At 40.5% G+C, this 20,112-nt stretch overlaps 1 protein-coding gene across 2 annotated transcripts in view; it reads right to left on the bottom strand.

Annotated features, from left to right (window-relative positions):
* Nucleotides 1–20,112, bottom strand: part of Tnni3k (TNNI3 interacting kinase) — a 279,530-nt gene that overhangs the window by 242,732 nt on the left and 16,686 nt on the right. Inside the window, exons 1-2 of one of the 2 annotated variants that reach the window (XM_048453518.3) lie at nt 10,179–10,314; nt 9,462–9,570 (exon numbers count right to left, since the gene is read on the bottom strand). In XM_048453518.3, coding sequence (XP_048309475.2) covers nt 9,462–9,570; nt 10,179–10,218 — 149 coding nt within the window. In that variant the 5' untranslated portion in view covers nt 10,219–10,314. Of the gene's footprint in view, nt 1–9,461; nt 9,571–10,178; nt 10,315–20,112 lie in introns of those variants that run through there. The other variant, XM_087897462.1, reaches the window with a different exon arrangement.

Raw genomic sequence — 20,112 nt, 5'->3', positions numbered from 1 at the left:
CCAGCTGTATCGGATGATAGTCTTAGTGTTTAGGTTGGTGAAAGCTACTGGCCTATTGAGCTAATATATGCTAAAGGTTCTACTTGTAATTAAAAGTACATTAGGTCAAATGCATAAGGTGGTCACTAAGTGGCTTAGTAAGAGGACTGCTTGTAACCCAAGATGATATGGCTCTGGACCTGCAGTATTCCAACACTTAACAAGCAGATAAGATTTAACCAGTCAGATGTCACTGTAGATTCCTTATAGTAGGCGTGGCTTTTTGTTTTCTGTTTATTTCAGCTCTCAGGAACTGTGACATGCCCACCCTTTTAAGGCTTTTCTATACCGAGGAAATGAGTTTTCCCATTTTGTGAACATCAGCAGCTAGAAGGTTTTGCTATCTCATTTCTTTAAAACATTTTAATTATAAATTAACTCTCTATTGTATGTGTATGTATGTGTTGTACTTGTGTGTGGCTGCATGTGTGTGGAAGTGTAGCAGAAAACCGCACACGTTATTTTCAAAGGGGATAAAGGACGGCTAATTGGAGTCCAATATGAATGAACATGACCTGGAAACAAAGATTTAGGTTAGCTCACATTTCCATTCTGCAGCATAATAGAAATTTGATAAAGCTTTTATAGTAACAGAAGAAAATAATAACTCAAGGCCCTTTTCAAACATATTAGTGAAAATATTAGGTGGGCAAATTACAACCTTAGGTAGGTGGGTTGCAGCATTGGGGTAGGGCGGGAGGGGACTACTCAGACATAATCTGATCACATTCTTACCCTTTCGGTTGTTGAAAACTCCTAGAGGAATTGCCTAACGATTACAAAGATTTTCGGTCACATACAAGGAGGGTGATAAACGTTTTTTAGGGAACTGTACGTGCCCCGAGAGGATTTGTCTCTGGGCTTGCAGCATTCTAACTTGTCCGTGTCACTGAGGGTCTAATAAGCAGACGTCTCCATGAGGGGGGTGTGTGTTTTCACACACTTGGTTCACAGAGGTCAGAACACCACATACAGTCCTAAGTCCCCACTTCTTGTTTGTGGGTCCCAGGAATGGAACCAGAGGGTCAGGCTTGGTGACAAGTCCCAGTACCTTCTAGCCAGCTTCCCAGGTCCATTACTGTATAATCTTAACCACATACAAGGGACTTTCACAATCACCCAGGTGCTCCAAAGCCGACTGTTCCCCCAGTGTCCCTGTTTAAGTTCAGTTGGTTAGATCAGAAGAAACCCATCCTCCCTTGCTGTGCTTGGGGTGATGATCAGTTATGTAGTTACATCCACTAACAGAGTCCCACCCCCAGCCCACCAACACCCTGTTCCTGTTCAGTGACATCATTTCCTGGGTAAAGGAAACCCAAGAAAGAAGTTTCCTCACAGCCCAGAGCTTCAGGAGTGCTGTGCACCAGAATCTTCACAGGTCTCTCCCCTTTCCACAGATGGACATGGTCCCTGTATATTTTTAGATAACAGAGAATCTAGTCTATGATGCCCACACTTCATGGGGGAGGGTAGAAGAGGGCGGGGAGGAAGGGAGGCAAGTGGAAAAAAATGTACAGCTCGGTAAAAACAATAAAGAAAAGACTGTAACCTTAAAGTAACTCAAAAAAAAAAAAAGAGAGAGAGAGAGAGAAGAGAAAAGAAAAAAGAAAAAGAAAAGAAAATCTAGTCTACCTCGCTTATAAAGCTAGTATAAGTACATGTGTGATTTAAAATCATGGACAAAGTGTGACCTGAGTTCTGAAAAAACAGCCACACCTATGTTCTAACGTACTTCACTAAGCATGGTGACTGATCCAAGTTAATGACTGGGGAGAGTGGACCTTCGTTATGCTGGGATGTCTTTAGTCACCTTAGCGGCACTCACTGCTTCCTTCTGCACCTGACCTAATACCCTTGTTTCAGGCACAACTATGATACAATACACTGTTTAGAAGCCAACCAGGGGAAGAATATGTTGACGTTATATCATTTCTGAAAATAATTTGTGTGGTTCTTCTCTTGCTACTTTTAAACATTTCCTTTTCACCTGCATTGTGTCCTGGTTGCGCGCGCACACACACACACACACACACACACACACACACACACACACACACACACACACAGAGAGAGAGAGAGAGAGAGAGAGAGAGAGAGAGAGTCAGTTTGACACAATCAGAGTTATCTGCAAAAAGAAATGCCAACTGAGACATACTTCTGTCAAATGGCTTGTGACCAAGATTATAGGGCATTTTCTTGATTTATGATGGATTTTGGGGGAGCTAACCCAATGTGGGTGGTGCCACTCATGGGCAGGTGGCCCTGGGGTCTATAAGAAAGCAGGCTGAGGAAGCCATGGAGAGCAAACCAGTAAGCAGCACCCCTCCATGTCCTCTGCTTCAGTTCCTGCTGCCAGGATCCTGCCTTGAGTTCCTACCTGGCCTTGGTCTGCCACCAAGATTATTTAAGACATATAAACTCTTTCTTCTCCAACTTGCTTTTGGTCTGTGTTTATCAGAGCAATAAGAACTTCACCAAGACACTTTCTTTCAGTATGTTTTTAAGTCATAAGAAACTTTAACACTCTGCCAATGTTTCTGCAAGAACACCTTATAATCAGCTTAAACTTTAATATGAAATTTGAAATGCCACAATGCTACTTCCAGTAAATTGTAATTTTCAAATGCCAATGATGTATAAAACAAAGGTTTCTCTCTCTATCTCTCTTTCCCCTCTCGATTTTAGCCTACTTTGGTATGAAATAAAAACACACAAGCTCATAATGACATTATTGAATTTTGGAAGAGATTAGGTACAGAACGTTCAAAGCAACGTTTTGTTCAGTGAGCAAGGACAATGTTTGTGAGGAGCTAGGAAGGGAGACAATGAAGGCAGCCTGAGGAGAGGCACCTTCTATTCAGTCTCCTGAAAATCCCTCTGGACCCAAGACAGCTTTCAGATCACAGTCAACTGTCCGATTTAGCCACTACATAAGCAGCCCCCTAACCCTGCAAGAGGACCCTGTAGAAGAAGAGTGAAACAAATCTCTTCAGGTGTCACGAAGCCCTGGGAAGCCATGTGGTCTTCCAAATAGACTCAAAGGATTGTCTGAAATATAGGGTTTGTGTCAATTATCAACAAAATAGAAACAAAACAAAAGCAAGCACTGCCAGAAACAAAGAAATCTGGGACACAAATTCCCATCGAAACAGATTTGTATCTCAAATTCTCTGCATGTTAGTTGAGGGAGCCTCCCTATCTTTGTTCCTCTTCCTTCCAATCACCCTCCTCGGCTACCTCTATCTCTGCTGTTCCTTTGGGCCTTACATGGTCCCACTTGTTGCCCCTCTTTCCCTCATCACCTCCTCCCTCCTAGCCAATATCATCTCTAGCATCCCTTTTCCCATCCTTCTCCTCAGGAGTAAAACTAAATAATGACATTGAAACTAGCCCAAATCCATACTTTAGCAAAATGATGCCGCTAACAGCTCCTGGTAAAAGTTCTACAAAGTATAACCCATTTGACTCACAAAAGCTTACAACAAGATTATTATCTGAAATATCTAATGTTTAGCCGCTTTCCACCTCCTGCCCTCTAGCTCAGTCATTGTTTATGTTTCTGAAGGGCCTAAATGCATTTCAACCTTCTCTGAAAAAGTTGCAGTCAATTCACAAATGTAGGTGTAGATTGTTCTTTCATTCCCGACCACTTAGACACAAATCATCACACAGAAACTATATTAACTACAACACTGCTTGGCCAATACCTTAAGAATATTTCTAGTTAGCTCTTACTTCTTAAATTAGACCATTTCTATTGTTATTTTATATTTTACCATGAGGCTCATGTTTTGTTACCTCTTGCCTCTTGGACAGCTACATGGTGTCTCCTTGACCCTTCCAGCCTGGCTATATTTTGCCCTGCCATAGGTCAAAGCATCTTTATTCATTAACCAATAAAAGCAACACATACACAAAAGGACCTCCCACATCTCACAAACAACATGAGAAGAATAGTAAGGGAACACTATTATTGGAAATCTACTTTCCATACGCTAAGCAGGGAGAAACAGGTGAGATAAGTGGAGCTAATTCCTATTGTAAGTTTGGAGCACTGACTTGGATGATATTCAACAAACATGTTTGTGAATATTCACGGGGATACTCATTGGGTAAGATATGATTGTTGAGTTCTGCTTCTACTGCAGAACTCGGAAAGCAGTGTATGAGAAGGAACAGCAGCCCTGTGAAGCAGAGGAGAAAGGTGGTCACTTCCTTTCTGTTATTCTTAGATTTTTCTCTACTTTTTGAGAAGGTGAATTAATTTTTTAAATGTATACACCCCACTCAGTGCTTTGAACATCAATAAATTATATTGGCCAACTTTCAGACATCTCATTTTAATTATTTCTCACTTGTGGCCGTTGTGTCAGACGTCTCTGAAAGGATGAGGTCATGGGTAAGATGCTTAATTGGATCACACAACTGCATACATTTCGGATAAAAGTTAAAGGCTAAGAAAAGAGTCATTATGCTTCAAGGCAGAAAATAACCTTTAGGTACAGAACTACCCTATTTAATAATTAAAGAAATAATTTACTATTAGAAAAATATTCATGAGGATGACTTAATCTTAATTAGGAGTTTCATCCAAGCCCCAGGAAGCCCTATGAGCCGCTTAGAATGTACTGTTGTTGGTGAGGGGACTGCATCTTATAAAAATGCAAGGAGAAATTAGAGAATACATTGAGTCCAAGGCATTAGAACATGCGGCTGATGTCCAGTTGCCAGGAAATGTGACACACACAACTCTTTTAGGAAAATTGACAGGAGAGAAAGCAGGTATTTCCCAGAGGAATGATCTCTGCAAGATCTTGAATGTTTTAATTGCATGTATCAAAATAGAAACAGTTGAATAGAGTGAATGGGAACTGAGGATTATGACTGAAATTTAGGATGTAACTTTTCTTAAACGATTGCACACCCATTATTAATTTAATCCAGTAATTGTGTTATTAAAATTGCAGTGGATTTCCGAATGTTGCCGCCATCTCCCCTTTCCTAGTTCACTTATTTGGCTGACTTTAATCACAGATGCCAGTGTTCCAGGAGGATAGAATCCGAAAGGACAAAGTTACTGTAGCATCAAGCCTGGTAGGCACCAGCTCCTCAGCTGATCTTTCTAGAGCTAACGCACTAGTATTGTTTATAAATACAAGTGTAAAGAGCCCACACAAGACAGAGGAGCATCTTTCGTGACCACATACACTAGTGAGGAGAGGAGTCTGACCCACAAATGGATTGAAGGTATCCTGGAGAACTCACTGGTAACGGTGGTATTAGAGGCATCAGAGGAAGTACATGGTACATGAATTTATCCTTCCCTATCCCCTGTTCATCTCTTTTCTGCCTCCTATACATGTCTTCAACACCTACCCAAAACTATAGTGAAGGCCATCTTGTGTTAGAGGAAATAACATTCTATTTCTGTTCCCTTCATCCACCACATCAAGTTCTCACTGAGAAGTCACTATAAATTGCTGGAGACTCAGGAACAATGCAGCACTTTGACTGGTTTTTTTTTTTGAAAGTAATTTTATTAAATTATAAAAGTTTCCATTTCCGCCCCTCTTCCCAACACCCTTCCACTCCCCCCACTCCCTCTCCTCCTCCCTCTTCGTCCCTTAGGGCAGTCAGGGTTTCCTGCCCTGTGGGAAGTTCAAGTTCCTCCCCCCCCCCTCCAGGTCCAGGAAGGTGAGTATCCAAACAGACAGAGCAGAAGGACGAAGAAAATGAAAAAGGAAATAAGGACTGCGAGGGATGCTATCACCCACTGATACAAGGGGACGGATCTAATGAGAGTTTACCAAGGCCAGTTGGACTGGGACTGATCGAGGACGTGATCTAACCAGATTCTCGGAATTTGGCCGGATTCTCTGAATGGGGCTGGCCCGAAGTCTTTCTGAAAAGCCATTAACTATGACACTGGGACTTGTTTCCTCTGCACTTTGACTGTTTTAAACTGAATTAGCTTTAGTCCTGTATGCCTTACTATAGTGTGGGTAATAGCCGGGGGCATCGTGAAGTTGATCTGACAGGGATAGTGGCTCGTGGTGTCGTTTATACTCTCTAAATGAATGGGAATAGCACCTACTGATAATTCCGTAGATTAACCTTTCAGCAAATGGACAAGTGAACAGAGACTGAGCAGAGAACTCCACCTGTGACTGTGTTCATTGCACCTCTGTGAACAGGAGAAGCACAAATAATAAAAACTTGGAGAGAGAAATTGGGGTTCAACCTGAAAGTCAAAAAAGCAAAACAACCAGCCGCTGGCTCTTAAACCTCCACCTCAGTCTGAAATGGATATCCCACCTCTCGAAATCTCAGAATGAGACTGTGTGTCTGAGAGCTGTCTCTCCCACTTCTTATATTCTTCTCTAGGGCTGGGATTAAAGGCGTGCACCACTGGGATTAAAGATGTGTGTCATTGTGGCTACTAGGATTAAAGGTGTGTTACTATGGCTACTGGAATTTAAAGTACGTGTTATTGTAATCTGGTCTGTAAAGCTGACCAATGGGACTGTTTTCCTTCAGATTTTCAGGCAGTCTTTATTTATTAAGATACGACTGAACTGCCACTACAGATAGGGAACCTCCTCTTTTTACAATCTGCATCTTAGCCTGGTGTCGCTGTCACCGCAGCAATTTGTTACAGAAACCAGAAGTAGAGAAGGGGTGTGAAGACTCTCACAATGCGTTTATCGTTCAGGTTCTCAAAGAGGTTCTGTGTGATGGTGTATCTTTCCCGCAACTACCCCAACATTTTAATTGATGAGCCAGGGGTAAAACAATTTATACTCTCAGTACGGCCTCCTTTTATTCCCTGTCGTCCTTCATTTTAATCCAAAGAGAAGAAAGTTCTCAGAACTCAGCCCTGCAAACAACTGTCTCTGGTTTTCTTGACTCCGTGGACTGCACCAGCTCCTGACTTTCTGCTAACAGTCCCTCATTGCTTGGTCCCTCGCCATGGGAAAGGAGCTTTCATTGCAACTCTGTCTGAGGACTATGTTCAGATTCTTGGAAGTTATCTACATAGATTTGTATCCTCTGATGAGAAACAGACCCATTGACTCCATAACAGATGCTGAACACTTCTTTAACATGAACATGTCTTCACAATCCTCTCTGTAGCCTCACACCACCCCTTCTGACTGACAGGACATTCCTGTCTTCACCTCTCAGCACAAGGCTAATGGACACCTGGTCCAAAATACACCCAACTGTTATTCTCAAGAAATTTGGCATACATTTTGAGGAGCCTTCTAATACTCATAATAACCAAAGACTATATGTCTTGTTTACTCAGCGTTGCCCACCAAAATTACTATTATCTATTACACAAACTAGGTGAAGACCACGTTATGTTATGTGTGAGGCACCGACACTGACTCTGCATCTCACATCCAGGCTTAATTATTCTAAAGGTCACACTTGCAGCACTTAGCATTTAAAAAGAGGCAGCTATAACAGGAATTGCAAATACAGCTAGTACAGTCTGAGAAAAACCTTCAAGTCTATTTGTTAAGTAAAATACTTTAAAAGGCACATATTGTTTCTGCTAGCTAGCCTCAGCATAAGCAAAATTGTTCGTTAATCAAAATTAAGTCACAATTTAGAATTCGTAAAGTGGAAAAGAGTTCCTCCAATAGATACCATTTTAGTCAGTATACCTTTTGGAATCAGTAAGTGGGGAACGACTTATGACTAAGGTAGATAACTACACTCCTCTCGTGAAATAAAAGAGGCACATGTGGATGTGCTATTTCCAATTGCTCATCACATCCCCAAGAGAATTTCAGAGGCTTCCTGACACCTGAGCAAGAGCTGTGACGAAGTGGTGACTCAGTGGTTTCTCACCCCAAGTACCAACCTCCCAGCTGCACCTGCAACCCTGTCAAGGCCCTATATGTCCTGTGGATGGAGTTCAAATGTAAGAGAGGGCAAGTGGGTGATAACATTTCCCACCATGTTACATTCACACACTTACTATATCTGAAATTTCTTTTGAGAAACATGCATTTTGGGCATTGCTCAACTTTGGTTTTCTAAATAAAATCAGGGATGTTCTTTGCCAGGAGTGCAATACGTGAATGACCGCGGAAGTGGTCATAGATGATTGTCACAGGTCTGACTTCTCTTTGGTCAGTGTGCTGGCTGGCTGTATGTTGACTTGACACAGGCTAGAGCCTCTGGAGAAGAAACAGCCTCACCTGGGAAAATGCTCAGTAATAGTGGGCTAGAGGCAGGCCTGCAGGGCATTTTCTTAATTAGAGGTTGATGGGGGAAGGCCTAGCTCATTGTGAGTGGTGTTAACCCTGGCTAAGTGGTCCTGGGTGTTATAAGAATGTAGGCTGAACAAGTTTTTGGAATCAAGCCAGTCAGCAGTACTCTTTATGGCCTTCTATATCAGGTCCTACCTCCAAGTCCCTGTGCTGCTTGATTTCCTGTCCTCGCTGTGTTTTGATGATGAAATGTTATATGGAACTGTGGGTTAAATAAGCCCTTTCTTCCCCAAGCTGCCTTGGTCATGATGTTTCAGCACAGCAAATAGCAACACTAGCTAAAACAGCTGGAGAGCCTGGCTACACCGAGAGACACCCTCTTCCTCAGCACCACATTCAATTTCTCTAGAAGGTTATTGGTACAAATTAGGGTCCTGCTTCTCTTTTCTACACACTGTGTGTGTTACAGGGTTGTAACACTGTCCCAGGCAAGGAATGTTTTTCTTTTTATTATGGAAAGAAACTGATATAACCCATTATAAGTTTATGAGAGCAAAATAATACTCAGTTCCACTAAGAGACAGCTTCCAATGTCTACAGACCAAGGGGATGTTACTCAGCTCCACTGGGAGGCAAACTTCAATGTCTACAGACCAACTGGATGATACTCAGGCTCACTAGGAGACAGCCTCCAATGGCTACAGACCAAGGGAATGTTACTCAGCTCCATTAGAAGACGACATCCAATGTTCAACGATCCAGGGTTGGGAGTGATAGTCCTACTAGCTGCCAGCTTCCAATGTCTACAATCCATGGGGGATGGGGGGATATAACCAGTCTCACTGGGACACAGCCTTCAATGTCTACTGCCCAAAGGGGCAGTAATCAGTTGCACTGGGAAACAGCCTTCAACGTCTGCAGACCACAGAGTTTGGGAAACCTCAGCTCCTTCTCCTCAACTTTTGTGAGGAGAGAATCTAGGTTATATTTTACAAAGACATGATCTTTCCATTTTTGGAGCCATATTAATACTTACAAACAGACAACCTAGCATTGTAAAGTTTATTCTGGTTATATCTAAGTCTTATCTTAGAATGTTTATATCTAGGACTTTATATCTACACAAACAGCATGCCTAAAACCAAGATAAATACTGAAGACACATATTCAAAAGAGTAAAAATTCTGATAACTTTACCCAAAGATGTGCCTTAGTTCTTTAAATTCGTTTTCTTTGATCTGCAGGTCACCTTCCAATCTTTCTATTATAATAGCATAAGATTCACTAACTTTCTTCTTCCATTCATCTGGAAAAGAAAAACAAATGGGATTGATTCATAATTGCATTTTGCAAAATGTAGACACAGATCATAATATACAAGTAATCAAAACTGTCTTTTTAAATTTTTAATTCTATAATACTTAATTTAAATGACTGATTGTGGGTTTACTGCAGATGTTTATGTTTATAATGCAATCACTTTGGGATTGTAGTAATTAAGAACCCATTTGATACTGTACAATATATTTACATAAAAGAATATATTTGACTCATTTGATTTTATTGCATTTTAATTGTAGCATTCTCTTGATGCTTAGACAGTGTCTTTTAACTTTTAAATACTAGATATTTAAGATATAATTCTAAAATATCTATATTCAATAGTATCCTAAAATTTTCTACCATATTATACCAAGGAACTAAACTAATATTTTAAGACATTTTCTGTTTTCGGCCAAGAATATTTCAGAGAAAAAGAGTAAAGTCAGATAATCTAAACACTTAATATTCTTTGTGTTCAAATAAGCATGCGTCTCAGTGAGTTACTGCTCATCTGTACTTAACAATTGAATCATGGTGCGTGTTAGAAAACGAGGACAGTTAGCATAATGTGATGAAAGTAAGAATAGTTACCAGAGCAGGTCTGCGTCGGTCTGGATTTGTAATTCCCCATTTGTAAGAAGTGTGTGCTTTCCTGCTGCGCTGTCCTTCAGGGTACAAGACTCCAAGTTCTAGCGCTGCCACAGACCAGTTGAAAGATATTTTGATAGTCTGGCTAAAAATAAGCCAAGTGCCTAATGGAATGTCATGCAAGGATGACAGCGAGCCAAACAGAGCGTACCGTCAAGAGGAGGCTGGCGAGGGAGCGGCTGGGTTTGTTTAACGGGAGCCCCACGAAAGACAAACAGAAAACGTTTCCATTGTGGTGTTCGCCTCCATCAGTTCACTATTTGACCCCACATTCCTGCCTTGTAGACCACTTTCTTATTGAATTAATCTACATGGTGATTGGTGACTTCTGAGCACCACTGAAAGAGATTCAATCCAACCAGTCAGAGTTCGGTGTCTTTTTTCTTCTGGGTCAAAAAAGGTACCTGGGAAACAGTTATTATGGTGTAAAGAAAAAGCAGAAATTCCTATCAAAGAGCACTGTGACTGAGAGACCTGGGTGTGAGTTTTTATTTGCGGGGATTGGGGCCTCACGCACAGTGTGAGCATCTCAGTTGTTTGTTCCTATCCTGAGTCACAGAGAAGAAAAAGGACACAGAGCTGTATAAATACCAATTTACAGCAAGAACACTGTGATCAGGAGATAGCCTCTCGGGCTTGCCATTTCAATTCTATTTCATCATACATTCCTAGGCAGAAAACAGAGTTCATATATTAAGATTTTTCAATGTCCATTCCAAACACTTAGTGGAGTCTGAAGTCAGTCCTGGGACGACTCATCACTGACATGTGAGCCCTCCGTCATTACTAATGTGCTGTGTTTGGTGTTCTTCCTTGCTCCTTTCCTTCGCTTCAAGCCATTGCTTTTTCTATACACATTTCTACAGAAATAAATGAACCCAGTGTGGGGTGTAAAATAAATGAAAGCAACATAAAAGATTTATTGGCTATTTTCTATATATTTCTTCTAGTTGATCTTACTGTGTATGAAAGATATAAATTCTAGTCTTGAAAATCACACATAGCTTTAATGTATCAAGTATGAATTTCATATTTTCTATGGCCAAATATTCAAGTAACTCTTTCTTCATAAGCAAATGCTTGGATGCATGAAGTCATCTACACTCCTCTTCCTTAGCAAAGCAAACAAATGGCCCAGGGGTTGGACTGCCCTACTGATGAAATCCAGCTGGAAGACGCAGTACCTGGCTCTGTATATGTGTCTACCTTTAGTGGTTAGAACCCTCTCCTTGCCAGTCCATGCCTGTCATGGATGTGAATCCTTTATACAATGCAGGGTCCTTTGTCCACCTTGAAACTGATTTTCAGTTTCTTTGTTTGACATCCACACACCATCATTCCTACCAGCTTGTTCCCAGCGCTGTGCGGCCCCTATCCAGCTTGTTGAGTGACCCCATCCAGCTCCTGCTCAGTCCTCACTCCCTCCACAGAAAGAGCCTAGTTTTCCTCGGATATGCTGTTCTCAGATTCGTCAGCCCAGGCTTCTGACTTCTTGGGTACTTTCCAGTCTTAAACCACATACTGTGCATTAGGAGTGATTCCCCAGGGAGATACAGCAATGTCACATGCATGTATATCATTTATATTACAACTTGGGAGTTATTGCATTAGCTCACAAGAAATGGTAATGTCAGTAGTTATTGGAAATATTCTTCCTTTTCCAGATAATTGTCCCATTATTTTATTAATTTTTGTTAGCATATATTCATTGTACAAAATAATGGGGCTCATTATAACTTGTGGATATACAGGGATGTGCAGGTATCTGTTGTATGAAAACTTGAATTTTCAGGAAATATGTCATACATTTTGGTCACACTCATCCCCTTCATTACCTTCTTTCTCAGAGTGAATGAATTTCCTTAATGTTATCTCCAGTTGTGTTGTTTAAGGTTTCTGTCCTGCCCGGTTCCAATAATCATTAAGTCCCAAAGAAATCACACAGAGGCCTACATTAGCTATAAACTGATTGGCCCAGTATCTCAGGTTTCTTATTAACTTTTACAACTTATAATAGCCCATTATTCTTATTTGTGTTAGCCACGTGGCTCAGTACCTTATTAGGTGAGACAGTCACATCTTGCTTCTTCTGTGACTGGCACAGGACTGCGGACCAAGCTTTCCGCTTCCCAGAATTCTCCTGTTCTCATTGACCCACCTCTACTTCCTGTCTGGTTGTTCCGCCTATACTTCCTGCCTGGTTACTGACCAAATCGCATTCATTTAAAATATAATTGACAGAATACAGACCCTTGTCCAGTACCATAGTTGTATCTATTTTTCTGCACAAGGCACAGCTTCACTGTTTATTGTAGTGAAATCTCCATAATGTACATATGCCACATTTTCTCTATCCATTCATCTGCCCGTGCACTGATAGTCAGGTTCCAGAGCTTGGTTGTTGTGTACAGCGACACAATGTGCATGAGGGTGCAGGCCTCTCTGCTATAGACTGACTTGAGTCTTTCAGATACATATGCAGTATTGACATACAATCCATTCTCACCAACAGCATGTCAGTGGTCTCTTTGTCTCGAGCCCTTACCAGCATTTGTTGCTGTCTTTCTGATGCCGTTCCTACTGCTGTGAAAAGGGATCTGTGTCATTTGTGTTTTTTCATTCTCTGATTGTTAAGGATGTGGAACAGTTTTCATGTGTTTATTGGCTAATTCCTTTGAGAACTATCAGTTCAATTTGCTTGGCCATTTTACTGATTGAATTATTTGGGTTTGGCGTTGTTTAATATTTTGATTTATTTATACACTTGAATAGAAATCCCCTGTTAGAAGCATAGCTGATAGATATTTTCTCTCATTCTGTAGGTTGTTCCGTTACTCTGTCAAATGTTTCCTTTGCATAAAGTCTCCAGATAAATGCAATCCCATATGCGATTTCTTGTTGTGAGTGCTGAGGTACTGAGTATAATTCAGAAAGTCCTTCTCTTGGCAGTGTATGGAACGGTATTTACTGTGTGTCCTCCAGCACATTCAAAATTTCAGGTCAAATTTTTACATCCTTGATCTATTTCTACTTGTTTTTTATGTAGAAGGAAAAAAAGAATCCAGTTTTACTGTACTGCATGTGGATATTAGAACCAGGTCTATGAGCCATGCACAGTGGCAATCCCTGGGAAGAAGACGAATGGACTGTATAGCCTAGAGCAATTATTCTCAACCTGAGGATTGTGACCCCTTTCGGGTTTGAATCACTCTCTCACAGGGCTTTCTGAGACCAACAGAAAACAGATATTTACATCTTTTTTGCAGTTATAAAGCAGCAATGAAAACAGTATTATGGTTGGGAGTCACCACAACATGAGGAACTGTATTTATTAAAGGGTCACAGCATAGGAAATTTGAGAGCAACTGGTCTAGAGTTCAGAACTAATTTATATTTACATATAAAAAAGAGATCAGCTCAAATGTATGTTCATATTTGAGTGGATAAACGGAACTAAATTCCTCAAATAGGACACAATTCAGCGGTAAAAAGGCAGGTGTTATTCTGATGCTGATGGCTAGCTTTTGTTGTTTATTTCACTGGATTTAGAATCACCAAGATAAAGTACCTTCAGGTATGTCTGTGATAGTGTTTCCAAAAAGGTTTACATAAAGAGGGAAGACCTACCTTATGTGAGGGAGGTACCACGCTATGAGCTGGGATCTTGGACTTCTTAAAAATGAGAATATGAACTGAGTAAACTAAGCACAGCACCCCCTTGTCTCTCAGTCTCTCTCTGCCTCTCTGCCCTCCTCTCCATCTCTTTCCTGACTAGAGGTGCAGAGTCACCTGCTACCTCATCACACAGTCAGTCATGAATCACTACCACAGTGGTCTAAAATATTTTCAATCATAGACCAAAATGAATTGTTTTCCCTTCAGTTGCTTTTTCCAAAGCATTTGGTCACAACAGCATAAAGCATATTGCTTTCAGTCCATAAAACTTTATGGGGGAACTTTCATTTTAATTGAAAATATTTTTCATACATTATTCTGATCATAGTTCACCCTTCCAAAATCAACTCAGATTCTTCTGTTCTTCTCACCAACTTCATGCCTTCTCTCTCTCTCTCTCTCTCTCTCTCTCTCTCTCTCTCTTTCTCTCTCTCTCAAAGAAGCAAACAAAAATCAAATAAATCAAAATAAAAAACAAAGAGAAAGTAGAAGAAACACACAAAATCAAAAAATACAAAATCAATAAAACACAAATCAATAAAAATACAAAATCAGAAAGCATAAGATACAAGCAAAAGATCATTAAGGCAAAAAAAAGTCCAAACAAAGCAATATGACACAAAAAGGCTGCAAAATTATCATTGAGTTCATTTTGTGTTGGCCATTTTCTGATAGACCTGGGACCTGCCCTTACATGTGATTTTTTACCCCAGTGAAACTCCGCTGGAGAAAGCTGATCTTTTCTTTGTAAGCAGATGTCACCTGCACCGAGCTATGTCATTAGGGATGAGAGATCGTGTCCAGCTCATGGAGGAAATCTATGCGCACAGTCCCAAGTGAAAGAAGTCAGCATAACTCAGTTACACATTTTGCCAACCCAACTCCATGACACTCTGAAAAAAGGCTACTCAATAGGTAAGCAAGTTGTTCTCAAAAAGAAGAAAGAAAGAGTAAGAGATGGGAGACTTAAGGAGGGACAGACTTAAGGAGGGACATGACACTAGCGGTGGGAGACACACACAGCATTACACTCTCACAACCCTTTGCACCATGTATAGAACAACAACGGTAACTGTGGACGTTGGTTAATCACAACATGCCCATTTTCAGTGAATAATGGTCCATTAATAATAACAAATGAGCTGCAAAGACATGAATTCATAATGAGGAAGATCAGGAATAGTAGGGTAAATAAGAACTTATATTAAGGATCAATTTTTCTGAGAACAAAACCACCATGAGAAAAATATGCATCCATCTTAAAATTAAGAAAAATTATACACATAAATACAGCTCTCAAAACTGTACTTTCTGGGCTGATGAGATGGTTCAGAGGTAGAGGCACTTGCTGCCAAGTCTGAGGACCTGCATGCACTCTGTGAAATGACGTGGTTGGAGGCAAACACCAGAACCCTCCTGCACAATGTGTCCTTTGACATCCCTTTGTGCTCAGTGGCATGGATGTGCCCTGCGTGCACACACAAACACATGCATATGCATACACACATACAAACACACTCACAAACACACCCACACATATGCATGTGTATACACACACATACAAACACACACATAAACTCACACACATATGCACATGTACATACTACATAATTAAATATACATATGTACATATGTACATACATACATATGTACATACATACTACATAATTAAATATAAAAATGACATTACTTTCTTAGTGAGATAATTTGAATCTTCAGGGACAGTTTGTGACCAGGAAAAATTGAGGAGCTTTATGATATCTAGCATTTCTTCTCCATCTCATTTGTTCTTTCATTTTAAAATGTCAGAGGGATTTAGTTAGCGTCTTATTTTTCCACGTCTCCCCTTTCTGAGGAAACTTCGTGTCCTACTGCACTAATGCGCAGCCTTCCACCTTATTTATCTACACAGAAATGGAGCCGCTCGAACACCCCAATGAGCTGATTTACATTCTCCCCCAATTCCTCCATTTTGAGTTCATATGATTTATTTATCCCAATCTCCCCTTATGCATCTGCTATTTATATTTTATACTGCTTTCTTCATACATATTTAAGAGGATGCTTTCAAGATGAAATGACAAATATTAACCCTGCTCTTTTTTTCCCTTTACCTTTTCACGGGGAAATTATGAAAACGTGCATTCTACAAAAGAAATCTGATGTACCTGAAACAATTTTTTATCACATTTAAAAAACAAGTTAATTTAGACTAAAAAACCTAGATCATTCTTTCGTTGTATGAGTGGTTATTCATGTATTTCCAGTGCCAGAGGGGCCACGATGCGTAACGTGTTTATCTGACTGGCAGCTAAGACACCAGTGGCCACAAAGGTAAGAAACAAGAATTTCTAACGATTTAAGGTGAGTTTTCTTTTTCTTTCCTTTGTATAAGCATAAAGTTTCCCAGTTGGCAAGCAGTAGTAATAAACTCTTGTTTCCCAGTTGTAGTAAAGAGTCTCAATTTAAAAACCGTCATTTCAATAGTGAGATTATTCTTGGATGTGGTGGCACAAATCTTTAATCCAAGTACTCAGGAGGCAGAGGCAGATGGATCACTATGCATTTAAGACCAACCTGGTCTACATGGTGAATTCCAGAAACTTATCATTGCTCAAGAGACATGAAACGAATCTAGTTTATACAATTAATTTCATTACAAAGTAAATATTTATATGCATAAACAAACGCAATCTACAATGTTTTTATTTGTCAATGCTTTATTTCCTCTAGAATATTTGCACTTATAGTTGCCTTCATGTGCAAACATTGTTGATGTAATACACTAATCCTCAAAATAAGCAGGACTTGAGAAGCCTTGTGCTAAATACCAGTGTAAGAAGTCACTGGTACTGAGCCTACATAGCCATCCTCACTCCCTAACTGGGAGAGCATACTAAAAAAGATAACAGGAGCACCATGGTTTTTGGTAGATGAGCATGAAGTAAAGTTTATTAAGGATATAAATTCAGTGGTGCAAGGGTCACACTTGTTCCAGGGGTAATGATTCTCAGCTCTCAGCTGACCAATTCGTCTACTTCGAGGACATGCACTGTGCCCATGTCCTCCAGGGAGTCCTTGAGGCCCAAGAAATCAGGCATATATAGCATATATTCATCCTGTGCTAAGGACACAGACAGACCATGTTCTGAAGTCTCTCCAGGCACTTCAATTTTAGTAGAATATGAACTCCACGATTCTTCTGCCTTGAGCCTTCATTCTCCCTTCCTGAGAGTTGACTTGCTCAGGAAATAACACAGTGTTCTAATTACTACTTGAGAAGGAACTAATACTGTTCTGGACAACCATTTCCATGCCTAAAATTCTCTCTCATAGAAGAAAAAAACCAACAGAAGACTAAAATAAAATGAATTTAATATTACTTACCTTGAGTTCTTCTTCTTGTTTTCAGTGACCAATCACCTATTCTGTGCTTCCAACTGCAAAGAAAACTAACCTCATTCAGAAACAGCAAATTATTTCAAGTTTCAGAAAGATTCGCCACATTACGTTCCTTGCTAGGGACTCCGTGAACATGTAGCTCACTACTACGCAGATAGTTTGGACAAACAAGTTAGGGGGGATTGTAGGGAGCTGACTTGGGAGCGGTTTCCCTGTTTTTTCAAACAAAAGACACCAGTACTAGAGAAAATCATAGGCTGCTAAATCTGCTGAGGTATCCTGTGGCCTCAAAAGATGGGGTAGTCAATTGCAGCAGTCCTTAAGTTTTGGGGAATTCCAAACCTCCTCTTTCATGCATTCCAGACCCTGGGACAGAAGGGCATCATGAAGTAGTGAGTCTGGTTCGATGGGTGATCCTGAGCTACTCTGCTGGATGCTTCCCCAGGGATTCATTGCTCAGAGGCGGCCTCAGTAATCCACCTGATCCACCATTACTCTGGCCCATCTCCTGGCAATCTTCCACACGGAAAATTGGTAGCCATGGTTACCAGGTCATTTGTGTTCACTCCCTTCCATCACCGGAGCACCAGCCTTTGCCTTTGTCCAGATGTATCCTCAGGGCAGGCTGTGTGAGCGTCTCAGAGCTCCGCCACTCTGAACTGCCTTCCTTCCGCTAGTTTCCCTCTCTTTCTACTCTGTACTTCAGTTGTGGGGTCAGCTCAGCAGCTCCCGGTGGACATTCTATACATGTGTTCTTCAAATCCTGAATCAAAGTGGAAAGGACAATGTGGAGTTAGGATTAGTGTGGCTGGTACTGTCGAATTCAACCACGACCCTGCTAGCAGGTCACGGCATCGACTTAGTGAATCAACAGAAAGTACACTTCATGGCCACAGATATTTCTGACTTTCTTAGGCAGAGACCCTCACCTCTAAAGCCAAATACTTAAGAGTATTTGTTACAGCAAGTATTGACATACTCAGTCAGAACTTCTGAAAAATTTGCGGGTGTATTCCTTAAACTATTACTGCTTTCTTCTAGGACACGACCACAAGGACAATCCGTTATCACTCTATGTTGCAGGATCTTTGTTTCTTTTCTTTTCGTTATGAGAAGACAGAAGTTAGCTCTGAGTAAGGGAATGAGCCTCTCCCATAATCTCTTAGTCCTGAATGTGAAGAGCTACCGCTGTCGAATCTCGCTGACCTCAGAACTGCAGACCACCTGCACGATCAGCTTCACAATTGGTCTTTTTCCTAACCCAGCTTTTGTGGGTCCTGAGAGTCAAATGCAGGTCATCAGATTTGTATGCCAAGTGCCTTTCCCTGACGAGCTTTGTCACCGGCATCCCCAGGACTTAACACTGTCCAACACCATTAGAATATTTGCACTTGGAATGAGTTTATTGAAGACTAAACAAGGCAAAACTCCAAAGAAAGTGCCGTGTGCAGTTTGCCCATAAGAGACATAGCACACAGTCACTGCCTGCAGAGCGTATAACACGGTGGGTATGGCTTGAGCATCTTTCTTACTGTAAAGTGATTAGTGATGACTGGTGAAGAAACTTGCATGCTCTGCAGTTTAAAAACGGGAGGAGCTAAGCTGGGCTAGTCACGGAGGCAGAATCACAGAAATGCATCGTGTTGCTTCTGAAGTTTTAAATGTCGTAGAGGAAAAAGACCTTAAAAATCAACCTCATTTAATCTCCAGCATATGATAAATTGAGAGCTTGGACACTATTTAGATCATTATATCACTTCAGAGGATTCAGAGAAATTATTAAGATGATGTTCATTAAAGTCTCCATTATTGCTCTACACACTAAAACAAATTAAACAAAACTGATGGGACCAAAGCAATTTAAATTTCATCTTGGATTTTTTTTTCTTGAGAGTAAAAATTGATGAGGCTAAGTTAGGCAAAGTCATAAATACCAAATGACAGAGGAATTATACATAAAGTGGCAGCCATGGTGTGAAATATGAGCATAAAAGATAATAAGTTTCAAGAGGAAAAACCATTAAGCCAAGACAGCGCAGGAAAGCAAGGAAGACCATGACTATGGAGAGAGAAAAGAGCCAGGGAGGGCAGAAGTCAGTGTTTGATGAATGGGAGGAACATGTAAATTACACGTAAATTCATGGAACATTGAGGAAGATGAGTGATTTAAACAGAGACATCCTAATTTTAAAAAAAGAAACCGAAATTAAGAGTTTTCTTACCTAAATCTGTAGAGATCATCTTTGGGATGTAGTTTCTGATGCTGGACATCTATTTCATTAGCATCAAAGAGAACATTTTGATTAGAAATAAGGATATGGTTTCTATTCTAATCTCAAGGGGTCTTGATGTGTCTTTTAGATGTGTTTTAAATAATTTCATTAGAAGTTCCTAGACAGCATAGCTGACAGACAGTATGTTTTCATACATTTGGAAGGATTTTTTTTTCCTTTTCTTTTCAAAACTGTCTCTAGCAACTCTGCTGACATCTCAAATCATATCACCTGGTGCAGTCTGAGTTTGTCCCGTTGACTTTGGGTCTCACTTGGATGGAAAGAGCCCATGGCGCTGCCAGAGCCAGAGCCAGGTTCCTGTTCAGTTTGCACACTTTCCTCTGTTGAGTCTTCGTCGCTGGGAAGATTATATTTCATTTTCATTCACTGAACAACTTTGAAGACAATGTCATTGTTTTAGCTAACTTTTGATGCACTATCAAATACAGATTTATGTAACACTTTGATTTTTGAGATGTTGTTTCTGGGAACTGTGATGGAAGGTGCTCGTGCAGAGAAGCTAAATA

This window comes from Myodes glareolus, chromosome 17 (assembly GCF_982192425.1).
Source record: "Myodes glareolus chromosome 17, mMyoGla1.1, whole genome shotgun sequence".
Taxonomy (NCBI): Eukaryota; Metazoa; Chordata; class Mammalia; order Rodentia; family Cricetidae; genus Myodes; species Myodes glareolus.
Note: the sequence above shows the minus strand (reverse complement) of the source record. Positions and strands in the feature narration are given on the sequence as shown.